At 45.0% G+C, this 15897-nt stretch overlaps 1 protein-coding gene across 3 annotated transcripts in view; it reads left to right on the forward strand.

The window, feature by feature from the left end:
- Nucleotides 1–15897, forward strand: part of klhl32 (kelch-like family member 32) — a 191308-nt gene that overhangs the window by 73452 nt on the left and 101959 nt on the right. For all 3 annotated transcript variants that reach the window (XM_078399687.1, XM_078399688.1, XM_078399689.1), the window contains one exon: nt 5877–5975. In XM_078399687.1, coding sequence (XP_078255813.1) covers nt 5877–5975 — 99 coding nt within the window. The remainder of the gene's footprint in view (nt 1–5876; nt 5976–15897) is intronic.

The raw sequence follows: 15897 nt of genomic DNA on the forward strand, positions 1-15897 counted from the left end.
CCAGAAACTTGAAGCTGGACACTCTCTCCACACTGTCCCCGTTGATAAAGATCGAGGCGTATTCCCCGTTGTGCAACCTACGGAATCTTCCTGTTTAAACAAAAAATGCACTTGAGAAATCACTTATTGACTTCAATACTGATTTGTGAAAGAAAACAGTGGACGTGAAGTTTTCAAGGTAAAGAATTTGTTTCCAACTGCACTTTTGTTCTTTTGTTGTAACCTTAAATTCACTGAGCTTTTCGAACAACTGATGAGTGATTATTCATGTGATCATAATCCTGTAAATTTTGAGTATCCCAACACTAGTTACAGTCTCGCCGATCACTGAAGATTCTGGATAATAATTTTCCAGTGAAATGTTGCTGATTATGCAGATATTCCCTCGCTTTTGCGTTGTAAAATCCCAAACTGTAAACAACACCCTAACTTCAGCATGAGCTAATCTAGTTCTTCACTCTGAATTGCACAGAGATCGCCATCTGCACATTCACACACTTCAGATAAATTTAATTTGCACATTTTAAATTTCATAACTCATTTTAAATTATTTCCATATTATCTGCATTCAAATATATCAGACACTATTTATCCAATGCCCGACTCTATCCATGCCCTGTGCTCATCCTCATTACAAGTTAATCAGAGGCTAAACTGGAAGTAAAAAGAAGTTGTGTTGGTTGGAGCTAATCATTACACATCCTGGCTGCCAATAATCTAATTGTGAGCACACAGTTAAGATAATGGTGTGGGAAGATGCAAGGAGTTAAATGAAGAACTACAACAGTTTACTCAAGCACAGCAGCCATTCAAGCAGCTTTAACTTCTAAATTCTTGTTGAGAAATAAGTATATGAGTAACCTAAATTCATTAATAGTACCACAGAAACTGAAAGATTTTCTTTAATAATAACATGATGTGATAAAGTGCAGCAGTTTTTAACTTCCTCATTGGCTGGCCTTTTATACATGCTAAGATGTGCAGAAATGTAAAATATAATGGGAACAAATTCATCTTATGCCCTATTGCTCTAAAAATAATCTGAATGGTGTTTATTACTAAAGTTCATTGTATAGGAAAATAACTGCAGATGCTGGTTCAAATCGAAGGTATCACAAAATGCTGGAATAACTCAGCGGGTCAGGCAGCATCTCAGGAGAGAAGGAATGGGTGACGTTTCGGGTCGAGACCCTTCTTCAGACTGAACTAAAGTTCATTGCATCATCAAGAGTTCAATATATTAGCAAAAATACAAAATAAAATTGTTTTGACAATTTACAATATCTTTTTTTTTCCCCTTGCAACACTCTCTGGGCCCATTGTCCAGAATTTCAATTGGAATAATCAGTGCTGGCCCTGAAAGCATGTCATAGATTCTGAAAGTTCCAAGTTTCATGAGCCCAGATGCAATTTTTATAAAAAATACATTTCTCACCAATCAACAGCAACTCTAACGAAGCTAATGATGTGGAACCCGTATAATAAATATTTATATCACTGGAGTTTTATCTGAGTAAAACTCTGGGGCGGGACAAAGATATATTTCCCATAGCTATCTTGACTATACTTCTTCCCAACCTGTTTCCTGTAAAACCTGTATCCCCTACTCCCAGTTCCTCCGTCTACGCCGCATCTGCGCCCAGGATGTGGTGTTTCATACTAGGGCATCAGAGATGTCCTCATTCTTTAGGAAACAGGGGCTCCCGTATAATAAATATTTATATCACTGGAGTTTTATCTGAGTAAATGTGAGGTGTTGTACTTTGAGAGGTTGGACGTAAGGGGAAAGGTAAAATACTCTGCATTTACCTTATCTATTCCTTTCATGATCTTATACACCTCTATAAGCTCACCCCTCATCCTTCTCCATTACAGAAGACAGACTATTGACCGACATCTACAGAAACCTACTGACTCCCATACCTATCTGGACTACACTTCTTCCCACCCTGCTTCCTGCAAACACTCTATCCCCAACTCCCAATTCCTCTGCCGCATGTGCGCCACATCTGCGCCCAGGATGAGGTTTTCTATACTAGATCATCGGAGATGTCTTCATTCTTTAGAAAACGGGGGTTCCCCTCTTATAGATGAGGCTCTCACTGGGGTATCCTTGATATCCCGCAGCTCCGCTCTTGCTCCCCCTCCCCCCATTCGCAACAAGGACAGAGTCCCCCTTGTCCTCGCCTTCCACCCCGTCAGCCGTCGCATACAGCATATAATCTTCCAACACTTTCGCCACCTCCAACGGTATCCACTACTGGCCACATCTTCCCATCTCCACCCCTTTCTGCTTTCCGTAGAGAATATTCCCTCTGCAACTCCCTGGTTAACTCGTCCTTTGCCGTCCAAACCACCCCCTCCCCAGGTACTTTCCACTGCAACCGTAGGAGTTGCAACACCTGTCCCTTTACCTCCCCCCACAACTCCATCCAAGGACCCGGACAGTCTTTTCAGGTGAGACAGAGGTTCACTTGCACTTCCTCCAACCACATCTACTGTATCCGCTGTTCCAGGTATCAACTTCTGTACATCGGTGAGACCAAGTGCAGGCTCGGCGATCATTTTGCTGAACACCTCCGCTCAGTCCGCGTTAACCTACCTGATCTCCCGATTGCTCAGCATTTTAACTCCCCCTCCCATTCCCAATCTGACTTTTCTGTCCTGGGCCTCCTCCATTGTCAGAGTGAGGCTCAGCGCAAATTGGAGAAGCAGCACCTCATATCTCGCTTGGGTAGCTTACACCCCAGCGGTATGAACATTCTCTAACTTCAAATAGCCCTTGCTTTCCCTCTCTATCCCCTCCCCCTTCCCAGTTCTCCCACCAGTCTTACTGTCTCTGACTACATTCTGTCTCTGTCCCGACCACTCCACTGACATCTCTCTGAAGGGTCTCGACCCGAAACGTCACTCATTCCTTCTCTCCAGAGATGCTGCCTGTCCGGCTGAGTTACTCCAGCATTTTGTGTTTATCCTGTTAAATCCTCTCTGCACTCTTTCCAGTTTAACAACATCCTTTCTATAGCAGGGTGACCAAAATGGAATACAATAATCCAAGTACAGCCTCACTAACATCTTATACAACTGTTATAGACTTTATATCCTCAATATCTTGACTGCTGAAGGCCAATGTAACAAAAGCCTTCTTGACCGCCTGCGACACCACTTTCAAGGACCTCTGCTCTACGACACTCACCATGGCCCTGCCTTTCACTGCAAATCTCCTGCCATGGTTTGATTTCCTAAAATGCAACACCGAGCATTTATCTGCATTAAACTCCATGAACCATTCCTCGGCTCTCTTGCACAGTTGATCAAGATCCTGCTGTAATTTTTCATATTCATCATTGCTATCCACGACACCACCTGCTTTAGGTGTTATCTGCAAATTTACTAATCATGCCTTCTACATCCTCATCCAAATCATTAAATATAAACCACAAACAGCAATGTGCCCTGCACCAATTTCTGAGGCACACCATTAACCCAACAGCACTTCTTTTGCTCAAGATTCCAACATCCGCAGTTTCTTGTACCTCCATTCTTCTTTTGTTCTCGGGTTAATTTCATTTGCAGAACCCCAGCATCTGCTCTACATATGATGCACCTTTCCTTTAAGAGGTGCTTACTCACTTTAACGCAGTGCCAACTAGGAATTATGAACGATAAATTAGCCTTTGTTGTTTTTGTATGTGGTGGCTGCATGCAGTGCAAGCAGCGCAAAGTTAGAATGTTGCCGGAATTCCTCTCAACGCAGATTCACCAGCTGCTGAAATTCCTGAGCCCATTTCTTGAGGCTATCCAATTTACAGGCCAGTCAGTATCTTTAATCAGGTGTGTGGAATTAATTTTTTTCTGGATTTGATTTGTTGAACGTTGGTGTAAGATGATGCCTTTTAATGTCCATATCAAGAGTGAGCTAACAGCTTCGTGCACTCGCCAGTCAATGAGCAATAGCTGGTATGTGTTTTTTGAGCGCCTTTTGGTGAATCCTTGATTTTCCATTGTATGTTCCTATTGTTGTTTCATCTATCCTGACACTTGCAACTACAGCTCTAACTGTACACTACATGAGCACGATTGACAAGAGTGAAGAATGAGCTGAGTGCACTGTAATGTAGATCAATGAAAGGGAGCTGTTTCTCACTCATTTAGAGCGTGGTAATTCACCTGAGGAATCTTTTTATACTTGTCTGCTGCTTTAATGGTTCTTGACTTCCGAACAAGCTTAAAAAGAGATTTTACTATTTCAATGCAGTTATCCACTATCTCCAAAGTAGTATTTTGATTGTTCTGTTAGCAGCATTTGTTGCCTTTAGCTGAGGTCAATACCTTTCTGTCCTCCTGAGACTTATTTCTCTCCAGCCTGTGAAAGTATTTTTGTTTTACTGTACCTAATTGGATTACTGCTTGGCTTTGTTTCACCATATGCGTGACCTTTTATCCCTTGGGACAGCTGTGATTTTACATTGCATCTGAATGGTTTAAAAAGTATTCAATTTCTCTTTTATTTTGATAGTGTTTATGCTGAATAGAGTTGTAATACAGCTATGATTCGGAACAATGAGCATCGCAATAAAATGACTGATGTACGGAGAAAAAAGGGATAAAGTGTTCCTGCAGGCAGTTTAGGGGAAGTGAGAGGAGAGGTTAACAAACAAGACCTCAAAGAGGTCACCTGTAGATTGCACTTTCTACCACTTGCCAGTGAGTGTGGACGCCACGGGATAGCATTGATGGTATGGCTGATGAGATGGTGCAGACTTTGCCATCTTGAGCACAGAGGCTGGTTGTGAGCTGGGTGGGGCAAGTACAATCGGGATGGTTTTCTCTTCAAGAGCTGCAACATGTCTTTGTGGGAGGCTTGCACCTGCACAGTCCCCAACAAGGTGCAAAACAGGTAGATTGAAGGTGACCTGATAGAGACATACAAAATCATGAGGCACAGGTAAGGTCATAGTCTTTTTCAGAATAGAGGAGTCCAGAATGAGGGGGCATAGGTTTAAGGTGAGAGGGGATTTAAGAGATCTGAGGGACAATTTCTTCATCAAGAGGGCGATGCATGTATGGAACGCACTGCCAGAGGAAGCTGTTGAGGCAGGTACAATGGAGACATGTAAAATACATTTAGACACGTGTGTGAAAGGTTTTGGAGGGATATGGGCTAAATGCAGTAAATGGAACATGGTTGGCATGGATGAATGGGCTGATTAGAAAGAAATCTGATATTTTCCATGTTTCATGACTTTTTATATAATTCATTGATGGTGATAATGCAGGTTGCGTGCATGTTCCTGGGCTTGATAAAGAAAGGTATGAAATACAAGAGAAAGGAAATGATGGCAGACCTAGTTCGATCACATTTGTGGAATTGTGTCCAGTATGGATTCCATAGTTCAGAAAGGATGTAAAGGGTCGGATAGGAAATAAAAAAAGATTTACTGAAATGATTTCTGAGATTAGGAACTTTTGTTATGTGCACAGACTGGAGATCCTGGTATCGATCTCTTTGGAATAGAAGAGGGCGGGATAAATCTGATGGGAGTTATTTTTAAAAAAACAAAGAGGTAGACAGAGTAGATGGGGAGAAACTATTGCCTTTGAAGGTCAAGAAGCAGGGGTATAGAATGAAGATATTTGGCAAATGTCATCGAGGAAAATAATTTTTATAGTGAGTAGTTAGGATCAGGAAGGCACTGCCGGGGCTAGTAATGGAGACTACTAATACGTACATCTGAAAGGAAAGAATTTGCAGATTGTGGGATAGGGGCTGGGAAGTGGGGGATTGCACCTCCATACTGCTGTTGTGGATTCAACAGGGTAGATGACTTCCTGTGATTTGCAAAATATAAACACCAGAATTGTTTGATTTTCAGATCTTACTGGAACCGGGTATAATCCAAGACGTGCTTGCAGCAGGAAGTCACCTTCAATTACTGGAGCTCCTTAAACTCTGTTCTCACTACCTAATCCAGGTGAGCTGTTACTTAGTGTCATTTCACTGGGCTGCTGCCTTTGAAATCACACTGCACAAAAAGATGAAGCTAGATATTCTTTTGGACTTTAGAAAGTGCTAAACAATTTGAGAGGGTGTGTGTTTATCGAAGATGGTGGAAGCAAATATTATGTTCTATTGTTCTCTCAAAAATAAATCTCATTTAACACTGAAGAAGACATAGGGTACAAAACAGAATATGTATGGATGGGAGCAGCTAAGCAATACACTTGGTCAGCTAAATAAAAAATGTTATTCCGTATTCAACTACATGAAAACATGTGCATTGGCTATAGCAATTCCATTAATAGGCATTGAATGGGCAGAGTATTGGAATGTGGTCAAAGGATTCATAAGTTTAAAATCTTGACCATGTGTCATTGCATTTTGAACTGGAAACTGAAAGGTCTCCACAATGTTTAAAACCTTTGGGTCTGGGGCAGGTGGAGGTTGGTGATTGCTCAAATTTGCATGCCCTTCATTAAGCCCCATAAAACTAATGAATTACTACTACCTTATTGCATATAATGGACTTTGTTACAGGAACTGTTACGTTACAATGCTGACAACTATATTCTACTCTCTGCATCTTTCTCTTCTCCTTAGCTGGCTTGATTGTATATTTGTATAGTATCATCTGATGTGATTGTATGGCATGCAAAACAAAGCTTTTCACTGTACCTTCGTACACGTGACAATAATAAACATAAATCTAAACCAACGGTTTTGTGTGCCAGAGACCTTTTAAGGTGGTCATCCAGACAGTGAGTACAGAGCTGCAGATAATGGCTAAGGCCATAAGGAATAAAAGTAGCATTAGGCCATTTGGCCCATCAAGTCTACTCCGCCATTCAATCATGGCTGATCTAACTCTCCCTCCTAACCCCATTCTCCTGCCTTCTCCCCATAACATGTGACACCTATAACATATAACATATAACAACTACAGCATGGAAACAGGCCTGTCCGGCCCTACCAGTCCACGCCGACCATTCTCCCTGACCTAGTCTCATCTACCTGCACTCAGACCATAACCCTCCAATCCCCTCCTATCCATATACCTATCCAATTTACTCTTAAATAATAAAATCGAGCCAGCCTCCACCACTTCCACCGGAAGCCCATTCCATACAGCCACAACCCTCTGAGTAAAGAAGTTCCCCCTCATGTTACCCCTAAACCTTTGTCCCTCAATTCTGAAGCTATGTCCCCTTGTTGGAATCTTCCCCACTCTCAAAGGGAAAAGCCTACCCACGTCAACTCTGTCCGTCCCTCTCAAAATTTAAAAAACCTCTATCAAGTCCCCCCTCAACCTTCTACGCTCCAAAGAATAAAGACCCAACCTGTTCAACCTCTCTCTGTAGCCTAAGTGCTGAAACCCAGGCAACATTCTAGTAAATCTCCTCTGTACCCTCTCCATTTTGTTGACATCCTTCCTATAATTTGGCGACCAGAACTGCACACCATACTCCAGATTCGGCCTCACCAATGCCCTGTACAATTTCAACATTACATCCCAACTTCTATACTCGATGCTCTGATTTATAAAGGCAAGCATACCAAACGCCTTCTTCACCACCCTATCCACATGAGATTCCACCTTCAGGGAACAATGCACAGTTATTCCCAGATCCCTCTGTTCCACTGCATTCCTCAATTCCCTACCATTTACCCTGTACGTCCTATTTTGATTTGTCCTACCAAAATGCAGCACCTCACACTTATCAGCATTAAACTCCATCTGCCATCTTTCAGCCCACCCTTCCAAAAGGCCCAAGTCTCTCTGTAGACTTTGAAAATCTACCTCACTATCAACTACTCCACCTATCTTAGTATCATCTGCATATTTACTAATCCAATTTGCCACACCATCATCCAGATCATTAATGTAAATGACAAACAACAGTGGACCCAACACAGATCCTTGGGGCACTCCACTAGACACTGGCCTCCAACCTGACATACAATTGTCAACCGTTACCCTCTGGTATCTCCCATTCAGCCATCGTTGATGGCTATTGTTGTACTAATCAAGTTTCTATCTATCTCTGCCTTAACTGGGAAACTGGCTAACTGGGAAATACCTTTGACAGACATCCCTAGCTGGTAAAGTTTGAGCCAGGTCCCAAGGTGAAATGCATTTTAACAATTTCTAAATGCCTTTAACATCTTTATGCAAAAAAAAACACATATAAAAGCAATAAATAGTTCAAAGATTAAATCATTGCTGCAAAATATTATGAAGAAAATGTCCCTTTCCCTTTGTGTCCTCATCCACAGTCCTATACCTCGTTTAGTTTTGTTTAGAGATACAGCGCGGAAACAGGCCCTTTGGCCCACCAAGTCTGCGCCGACCAGCGATCCCCGCACAAGAACACTATCCTACACACACTAGGAACAATTTACAATTATACCAATCCAATTAACCTACATACCAGTACGTCTTTGGAGTTTGGGAGGAAACTGAAGATCTTGGAGAAAACCCACGCGGTCACAGGGAAAACGTACAAATTCCATACAGACAGCACCCGTTGTCGGGATCGAACCCGAGTCTCTGGCGCTGTAAAGCAGCAACACTCCCACTGCACCACTGTGCCGCAATATCACATTTTATTACAGGATTTTTTTTTTAGTTTGGTTTAGTTTATTGTCATGTGTACCAAGGTACAGTGAAAAGCTTTAGTTGCATGCTAACCAGTCAGCAGAAAGACAACACATGATTACAATCGAGCCATCCACAATGTGCAGATACATGATAAAGGGATTAACATTTAGTGCAAGATAGTCCAGTAATTAAAGATAGTCCGAGGGTCTCCAATGAGGTAGGTCAGGTGTCTCTCTAGGTGGTGATAGAGGGGTTTCGCTTGGGCAGCTTACAGCCCAGTGGTGCGAATATTGATTTCTCTCACTTCAGGTAGCCCCGGCATTCCCTCTCTATCCATGCCCCACCCATGTCGCACGAGCTTCTCAATTTCACCCAACAAACAGCTCACAATTGCCTGTAACAATCAACTTGATCATTGTTACTTTTGGAATATCTTTTATCCTTTGTTCTTTATCTCTCTACATCATCGTCTATATCTCTCATTTCCCTTACCCATATAGTCTGAAGAAGGGTCTCCACCCGAAACATCTCCCATTCCTTCTCTCCAGAGATGCTGCCTGTCCTGCTGAGTTACTCCAGCTTTTTGTGTCTATCTTATGAGTGGTTCAGTTGCCTGATAACAGCTGGGAAGAAACTGTCCCTGAATCTGAGGTGTGCATTTTTACACTCTTGTACCTCTTGCCTGATGGGAGAGGGGAGAACAGGGAGTGGCTGGGGCGAGACTCATCCATGTGGTGTTTCCTATCAATATGTGGGAGAATCCTAGCAAGATTGGGCCTGCCTTGATACTCCATGCAGAGTTCAATAGCTAAGTCACTGACAGATGTGACATCATCTGTCATTCAGCTATAGGGGCAGGGACAGTGATAGAGTCATGTAGCATGGAAATACACTCTTCAGCCCAACTTGCCCCAGCTGACCAAAATGCCCCATCTACACTCATCCCACCTGTCTACCTTTGTTGCTACTGTACTTGCCTCAACTAGTTCCTCTGGCAGCTATACACATTACCATCTATGTAAAAAATCTGCCACTCGGGTTCCTATTAAATCCTTTCGCTCACAGGTTAAACTAATGCCCTCTAGTCCTTGACTCCCATACTCTGGGGAGAAAGACTGTGCTATTCCTCTCGTGATCTTAAACACCTCCATAAGATCACCCCTCAGCCTCTTGCACCCTTCAGAAATAAAGACCTAGCTTGTTCAATCTCTCTCCTTAGGTCAGGCCCTCGAGTCCTGGTAACATCCTCGTAAATCTTCTCTGCACCTTTTTAGATGAATGACATATTTTCTATATCCAGGGTAGCCAAAGCTGAACATGATGCTTGCAAGTGCGGCCTCCCCGAGATCTGGACTTGGTGGTAACAAATGGTTTTGTTGGAAGTCCAGACAAATAATTGTAAAGCATTTTGCTTATGGGCAAAACAGTTTTGTCTTGGATGGCATTGAAGTTCATGAGACTTATTTGAAGTGCAATTGTTCAATTATTCCATCACATTATCACGATGTTGTCAAGCTGGAAAGTCGATTTACGATGATGTTGCCAGGGCTGGAGGGTGTGAGCTACAGGGAGAGGGTGAGTAGGCTGGGACTCTGTTCCTTGGTGCACAGGAGGATGAGTGGTGATCTTTTCAATGTGTTTAAGATCAGGAGAGGAATAGATCAGGTAGATGTACAGAGTCGATTTATTCACAAAATGCTGGAGTAACTCAGCAGGTCAGGCAGCATCTCGGGAGAGAAGGAATGGGCGACGTTTCGGGTCGAGACCCTTCTTCAGACTGATGTCAGGGGGGCGGGACAAAGGAAGGATATAGGTGGAGACAGGAAGATAGAGGGAGATCTGGGAAGGAGGAGGGGAAGGGAGGGACAGAGGAACTATCTAAAGTTGGAGAAGTCGACGTTCATACCACCGGGCTGCAAACTGCCCATGCGAAATATGAGGTGCTGTTCCTCCAATTTCCGGTGGGCCTCACTATGGCACTGGAGGAGGCCCATGACAGAAAGGTCAGACTGGGAATGGGAGGGGGAGTTAAAGTGCTCGGCCACCGGGAGATCAGTTTTGTTAATGCGGACCGAGCGGTCTCTTGCCCAGCGTAGGTGAATCGAGGACCAGAGGACATGGGTTTAAGGTGAAGGGGAAAAGATTTAATAGGAATCTGAGAGGTAATTTTTTCACACAAAGAGTGGCGGATGTATGGAACAAGCTGCCAGAGGAGGTAGTTGAGGCAGGGACTATCCCAACATTAAGCAACAGTTAGGCAGGTACATGGATAGGACAGGTTTGGAGGGATATGGACCAAAAACTGGCAGGTCGGACTAGTGCAGCTGGGACATGTTGGCCGGCGTGGGCAAGTTGGGCTGAAGGGCCTTTTTCCACACTGTATCACTCCACGACACTCTGACTCTATTCCTGACTTTTGCCTTGTAGTCAGCAGAACCCATTAGAGATAACGAGATGAGCCACTCACTGCAGGGGTGAATCACTGCAGAGGGCACCATGAATATATAGGATTTTACATTTTGAAAGGCTGAGTAACAATGATTAAATCAGACAATTGGCAAAACTGAGTGAGCTCAGTTTATTAAAGAAAGATTTGACCGGACAATCCCATTAGTATAATTAATCTTTTGCAATCTCTAAAAATAAATGTGTTAATTTTCCAACAAATTCTAAGATTTTGCATCATTCTCAAGTCAAATCAAACATCCTGGAGTGCTGGATGATGCAGGAACCAATTGGTGACCTCTGGTCACTTTGGTCCTGCCCTCTACTTTTGACACCAAGATCCAGATGGATCTGGTGGATTTCTATTGGAAGCACTGAGCCTCTGCTAAGGTTGTGAATCTCCTGATTGAGTAGGGTGGTCAGTCGCTGGTGAGTGGTTGCCACCTGAACCCCAGGTGATTCTCTGTCTTTGGACTTTGCCAAAGATACTAGAGGAGCAAGATGGACCAATCCATCGAAATCGCATATACTGAAGTGTAGTACGCAAAGGAGCGTAACATCCTCCATTTTAGTAAGCAAAACCCGCCGTTGGCTATGCCTCTCGCAGTGTAATCAGTGTTGTGGGTGAACAGTATGTGTGATGATACCATTAAAATGCAGAATATATCTCATCTATCAATTCACAAATTTTTGTTATTTTTCTTTTTAAATGGGGCCTACTAAAATGGCCCCATGACGTACTACGGTTTTTAGGGTCGAGTGGTCAATCTTGCTCTGCTCTATTATCTTTGGACTTTGCTGGCATATGTGTACACTGAGCATCCTTGCAGTATTTTTTCCTCCTGAGGCACTGCATTCAGGGTGTGACATGCTGATCCCAGTGATGAGCATTAGCCATGCTGCTCTGCAGGAGTGGCCTCCCTTTCACTGGGACCTTATCAGAGTTTTCTGGGCAGTGGGCAAGTCCTAAATGGGACTTGTACAGGAGTTGGACGACCCCGCCCCCACGTTGTCTCCACTGTCTTGTGTGCATGCCACATGTACAGTCGGCAAGTCGTTGGTTCCAGCGGCTTTAGGGCTTGTCTACCTAGCATGTGAAGTCTGTGTTCGGCAGATTGCTCGGAGGAAACCACCAGAAGGTTCAACGGGCAGAAAGATCTGCGCAACTCCCCACTTAAATCCAAGTCAAGCGTAAGTCATGCACTCCCCACTTAAATCCAAGTAAGTCATGAGGAGTTGAGTATAGGAGCAAAGAGGTCCTTCTGCAGTTGTACAGGGCCCTAGTGAGACCGCACCTGGAGTACTGTGTGCAGTACTGGAGTACTGACCCAGACTCGTTACCACAGCCATATCTGCTCCTGCTCCCCCCCCCGTACTGTGTGCAGTTTTGGTCTCCAAATTTGAGGAAGGATATTCTTGCTATTGAGGGCGTGCAGCGTAGGTTTACTAGGTTAATTCCCGGAATGGCGGGACTGTCATATGTTGAAAGGCTGGAGCGACTAGGTTTGTATACACTGGAATTTAGAAGGATGAGAGGGGATCTTATCGAAACGTATAAAATTATTAAGGGGTTGGACACGTTAGAGGCAGGAAACATGTTCCTAATGTTGGGGGAGTCCAGAACCAGGGGGCACAGTTTAAGAATAAGGGGTAGGTCATTTAGAACAAAGATGAGGAAAAACTTTTTTAGTCAGAGAGTTGTGAATCTGTGGAAATCTCTGCCTCTGAGGGCAGTGGAGGCCAATTCACTGAATACTTTCACGAGAGAGCTAGATAGAGCTCTTAAGGATAGCGGAGTCAGGGGGTATGGGGAGAAGGCAGGAACGGGGTACTGATTGAGAATGATCAGCCATGATCACATTGAATGGCGGTGCTGGCTCGAAGGGCCGAATGGCCTCCTCCTGCACCTATTGTCTATTGTCTATTGACCAACCCGATACCGTGCAACCACAAGTTCTGTGGCGATGGCAGAGTGGCGAAGCAGCAGGTGTGGATACACTGGAAGCTGTAGTCACGAACCTGCACACAGGCGGCCCAGGGCATAGGGTCGCTCTCTACTGGACCGAAGCAGCAGTGGAGTTCGGCAGCCCCCCGGGTGTCTGAGCAGCCCTCTTTAGGATTCGCTCTGCTCATCTCCATGGAGGAAGGGGCTAGAAAAGGTGCCTCAAACATAGCCTGCTTCACTTCTCCTTGGCCAGCATACCGCAGCTGGCGTGGATCCGAATCAGCGGTCGAAATAATAAGAAAAACAAGTTGAAGGTGCTCAACCTCAGCACGTGGAACGTGCGAACCCTGCTGGATAACATCAAGGCAGATAGATGCACTGCAGAGGCCCAGAGGAAACGCACTGCGCACAAGGCCCGGGCTACCTCCACATCCACTGCAGCACCCATCCACTTGTGTCCTAAGTGTGGGCGTGTCTTCCGGGCCCAGATTGGCCTCGCCTGTCACTTCCGGACCCACAGTCACCAATCCTCCAAATGAAAGTGAAGTCATGGTCATCTTCGAACCTGAAGGACGAACAACAACAACATCAGAGGTTTGGACAAGGAGTGCTCCCCAGCTGGCGAGGGAAGCCTTCTGGTTGTTTCAGAGGGATGGAGTGAACAACGAAGGGGCAAGCCTCTGGCTGTCCCATCACAATGGGCGTGGAAAGGGTTTGTGAGTCCAGGGTGATCTGGGCTGGGCTGGGCTGATTTCTGCTTGGCTGAAATTGCTCATCAGAACCAGGCCCAGAAACCTTCATTGGGAGCACATCTTGCACAACATGAGCCATCTGTTGGAAATATCCCTCTGTGCCTCTTCATTAGGAACATGGGCTGTTCCTGCACACTCTTATTTCTCGCCCTCGTTTGCCAGCTGGATATGTCATGGCAGTCCGTTATGTCATCCGGCAGTGAGGAGTGTTTCAAATGGTGGTCTCTCTGTGGAGAAGTCCTCCTCTTATTCTGTACATCAGGGTGGAGAGTGTTGCACAGAGCAGTGCGTGCAACTGATGTTTTAATTTGGTTTTATTGATCCCAGCCCACTTTTCATTTCTGTGACTTGGAATTGTCTGTGTTTCATCCGGATAGCGAATGGGAGAGGTGAGAAGGGTGGGGGACTTGGTTGTAGAAACAGAGGGAGCTAACAATGTCCACTGGCTCTCAGGAGGCCTTCGGGACCAGTGGATACCATAGGCACTGGAGTGCATCCTGGACAAAAAATTGTGATATTTTAATTCAATGTATATTTGTATATTTGTAAACAATGAATTGCGAATGATATAAATCATATTGTTGTCGGGAATTTTGAGAATGATAAGGAGGGTGAGTAGGCTATGATACGGTTAACCCTAGAACTCACATTCTCGGGAAACATGATGGGGAAAAATGGCCAAGATAGGAGTCAGAATAGCTAAAGTTGAAAAGCAGACTTTCTTATCAGTCGGGAGGAGGACAGTCCTTCGTAGGTCTGTCTAGGTTCTTCTCTGTTGCAATCTTGAGATTACAACTGCTCTTTGTTACTGTGTTTAGCAGGCAAGTCTCCCAAAGGTTACCAAACAACCTTTTTGACGAGGGGGACCCCATCTAGCGAGTAGAATCTCGACATTTATGGTATCAACACGTTACATACATGGGAGGGAGTTTCAAAACAATAGGAAACGTAAGATTAAAGTTAACAGTAACGAAAGACAAGGATGGAACGTTACAGAGATATTGATTAATGGTTTATTTCAACTCCACAACTAATTGTGTCATGAGGATATAAAATGTTGTGGTTACTATGGCTTATTGAAGCCGTTTGGGCTTGCTCACACTGTTTTCAATGTACATCGCCAAGGCCTTTAATAAACCGACTTGTTCGATAGACCGATTGCTGATCTATGAAGTGTTTTCTTTTGTGTCTGTGCCTATCTGAGTAAAGTCACATATAGGGTACAGGTAGAGTACAAAATTCCTTCCTACATTATCGAGAGTCAAGAGTGTTTTATTGTAATATGTCCCAGATAGAACAATGAAATTTTTCCTTGCAGCAGCACAACAGAATGTGTAAACATAGTTCACTTTAAACAATGTTATAAACGAGAATCAAAGTTCAGTGTGTGTATTTATGCACATACTCACAAATACACATTTATATTATATAGCCGGGCGTGGACCCGTTGGGCCCATATCTCCTGTGGGCCCGGTAACCCTCCGTGCCAACCTCTCCTGTGGCCAGCAGCAGGAGAGATCTCCTCACCCCCCTCCCCTCATTGGCCGCCACTCCCATCACTCATGCGGGGCCCGCCCCCCTCCGAGCGGCAACCCTCCCCCAACTGCGCACGTGCGGATGCGGTGGACATCTTACGTAAGTATTAAAGTTTAAAAACTGATTTTCAAATCTCTCCTGTGGGCCTAGCAACCCTCCCTGAAACCTCCCCTAGGGACGTGGCAACCCCCGTTGGGTGCAAGCCTCTCCTGCGGGCCCGCCAACCCTCCCCCAACTGACGATCCGTGGACCCGTTTTCAGCCAGGGAGTGTCCCCCGGGGCCGTGGGCGGGCGAGGGAAGACAGGAAACAGGAGAGGGAGCCACTCTCCTCTGCCCCGGGCGGCCATCGCGTCGGCCAGAGCGAGCCGTGGACCCTTTGGGTGGACACCTCTCCTGCAGCAGCAGCTTGGTGGCGAACGGCGGCCATGACCATCTTGTTTGACTCTCTGACGCCGCACTGCACCATGGGAGGAAGGTCAGGCACGGGGCATGCCGGGACGGGCGCCGGTCGCATTTGTTAAAGTTTCAACTCGACGGCTCAACAGCCCCCCCCCCCCATTGGCCGCCACTCCCGTCACTCGGGCAGTTCCTGCCCCCTGCAGCCATCTTGGGCACCCC

This window comes from Rhinoraja longicauda, chromosome 5, assembly GCF_053455715.1.
Source record: "Rhinoraja longicauda isolate Sanriku21f chromosome 5, sRhiLon1.1, whole genome shotgun sequence".
Lineage (NCBI taxonomy): Eukaryota > Metazoa > Chordata > Chondrichthyes > Rajiformes > Arhynchobatidae > Rhinoraja > Rhinoraja longicauda.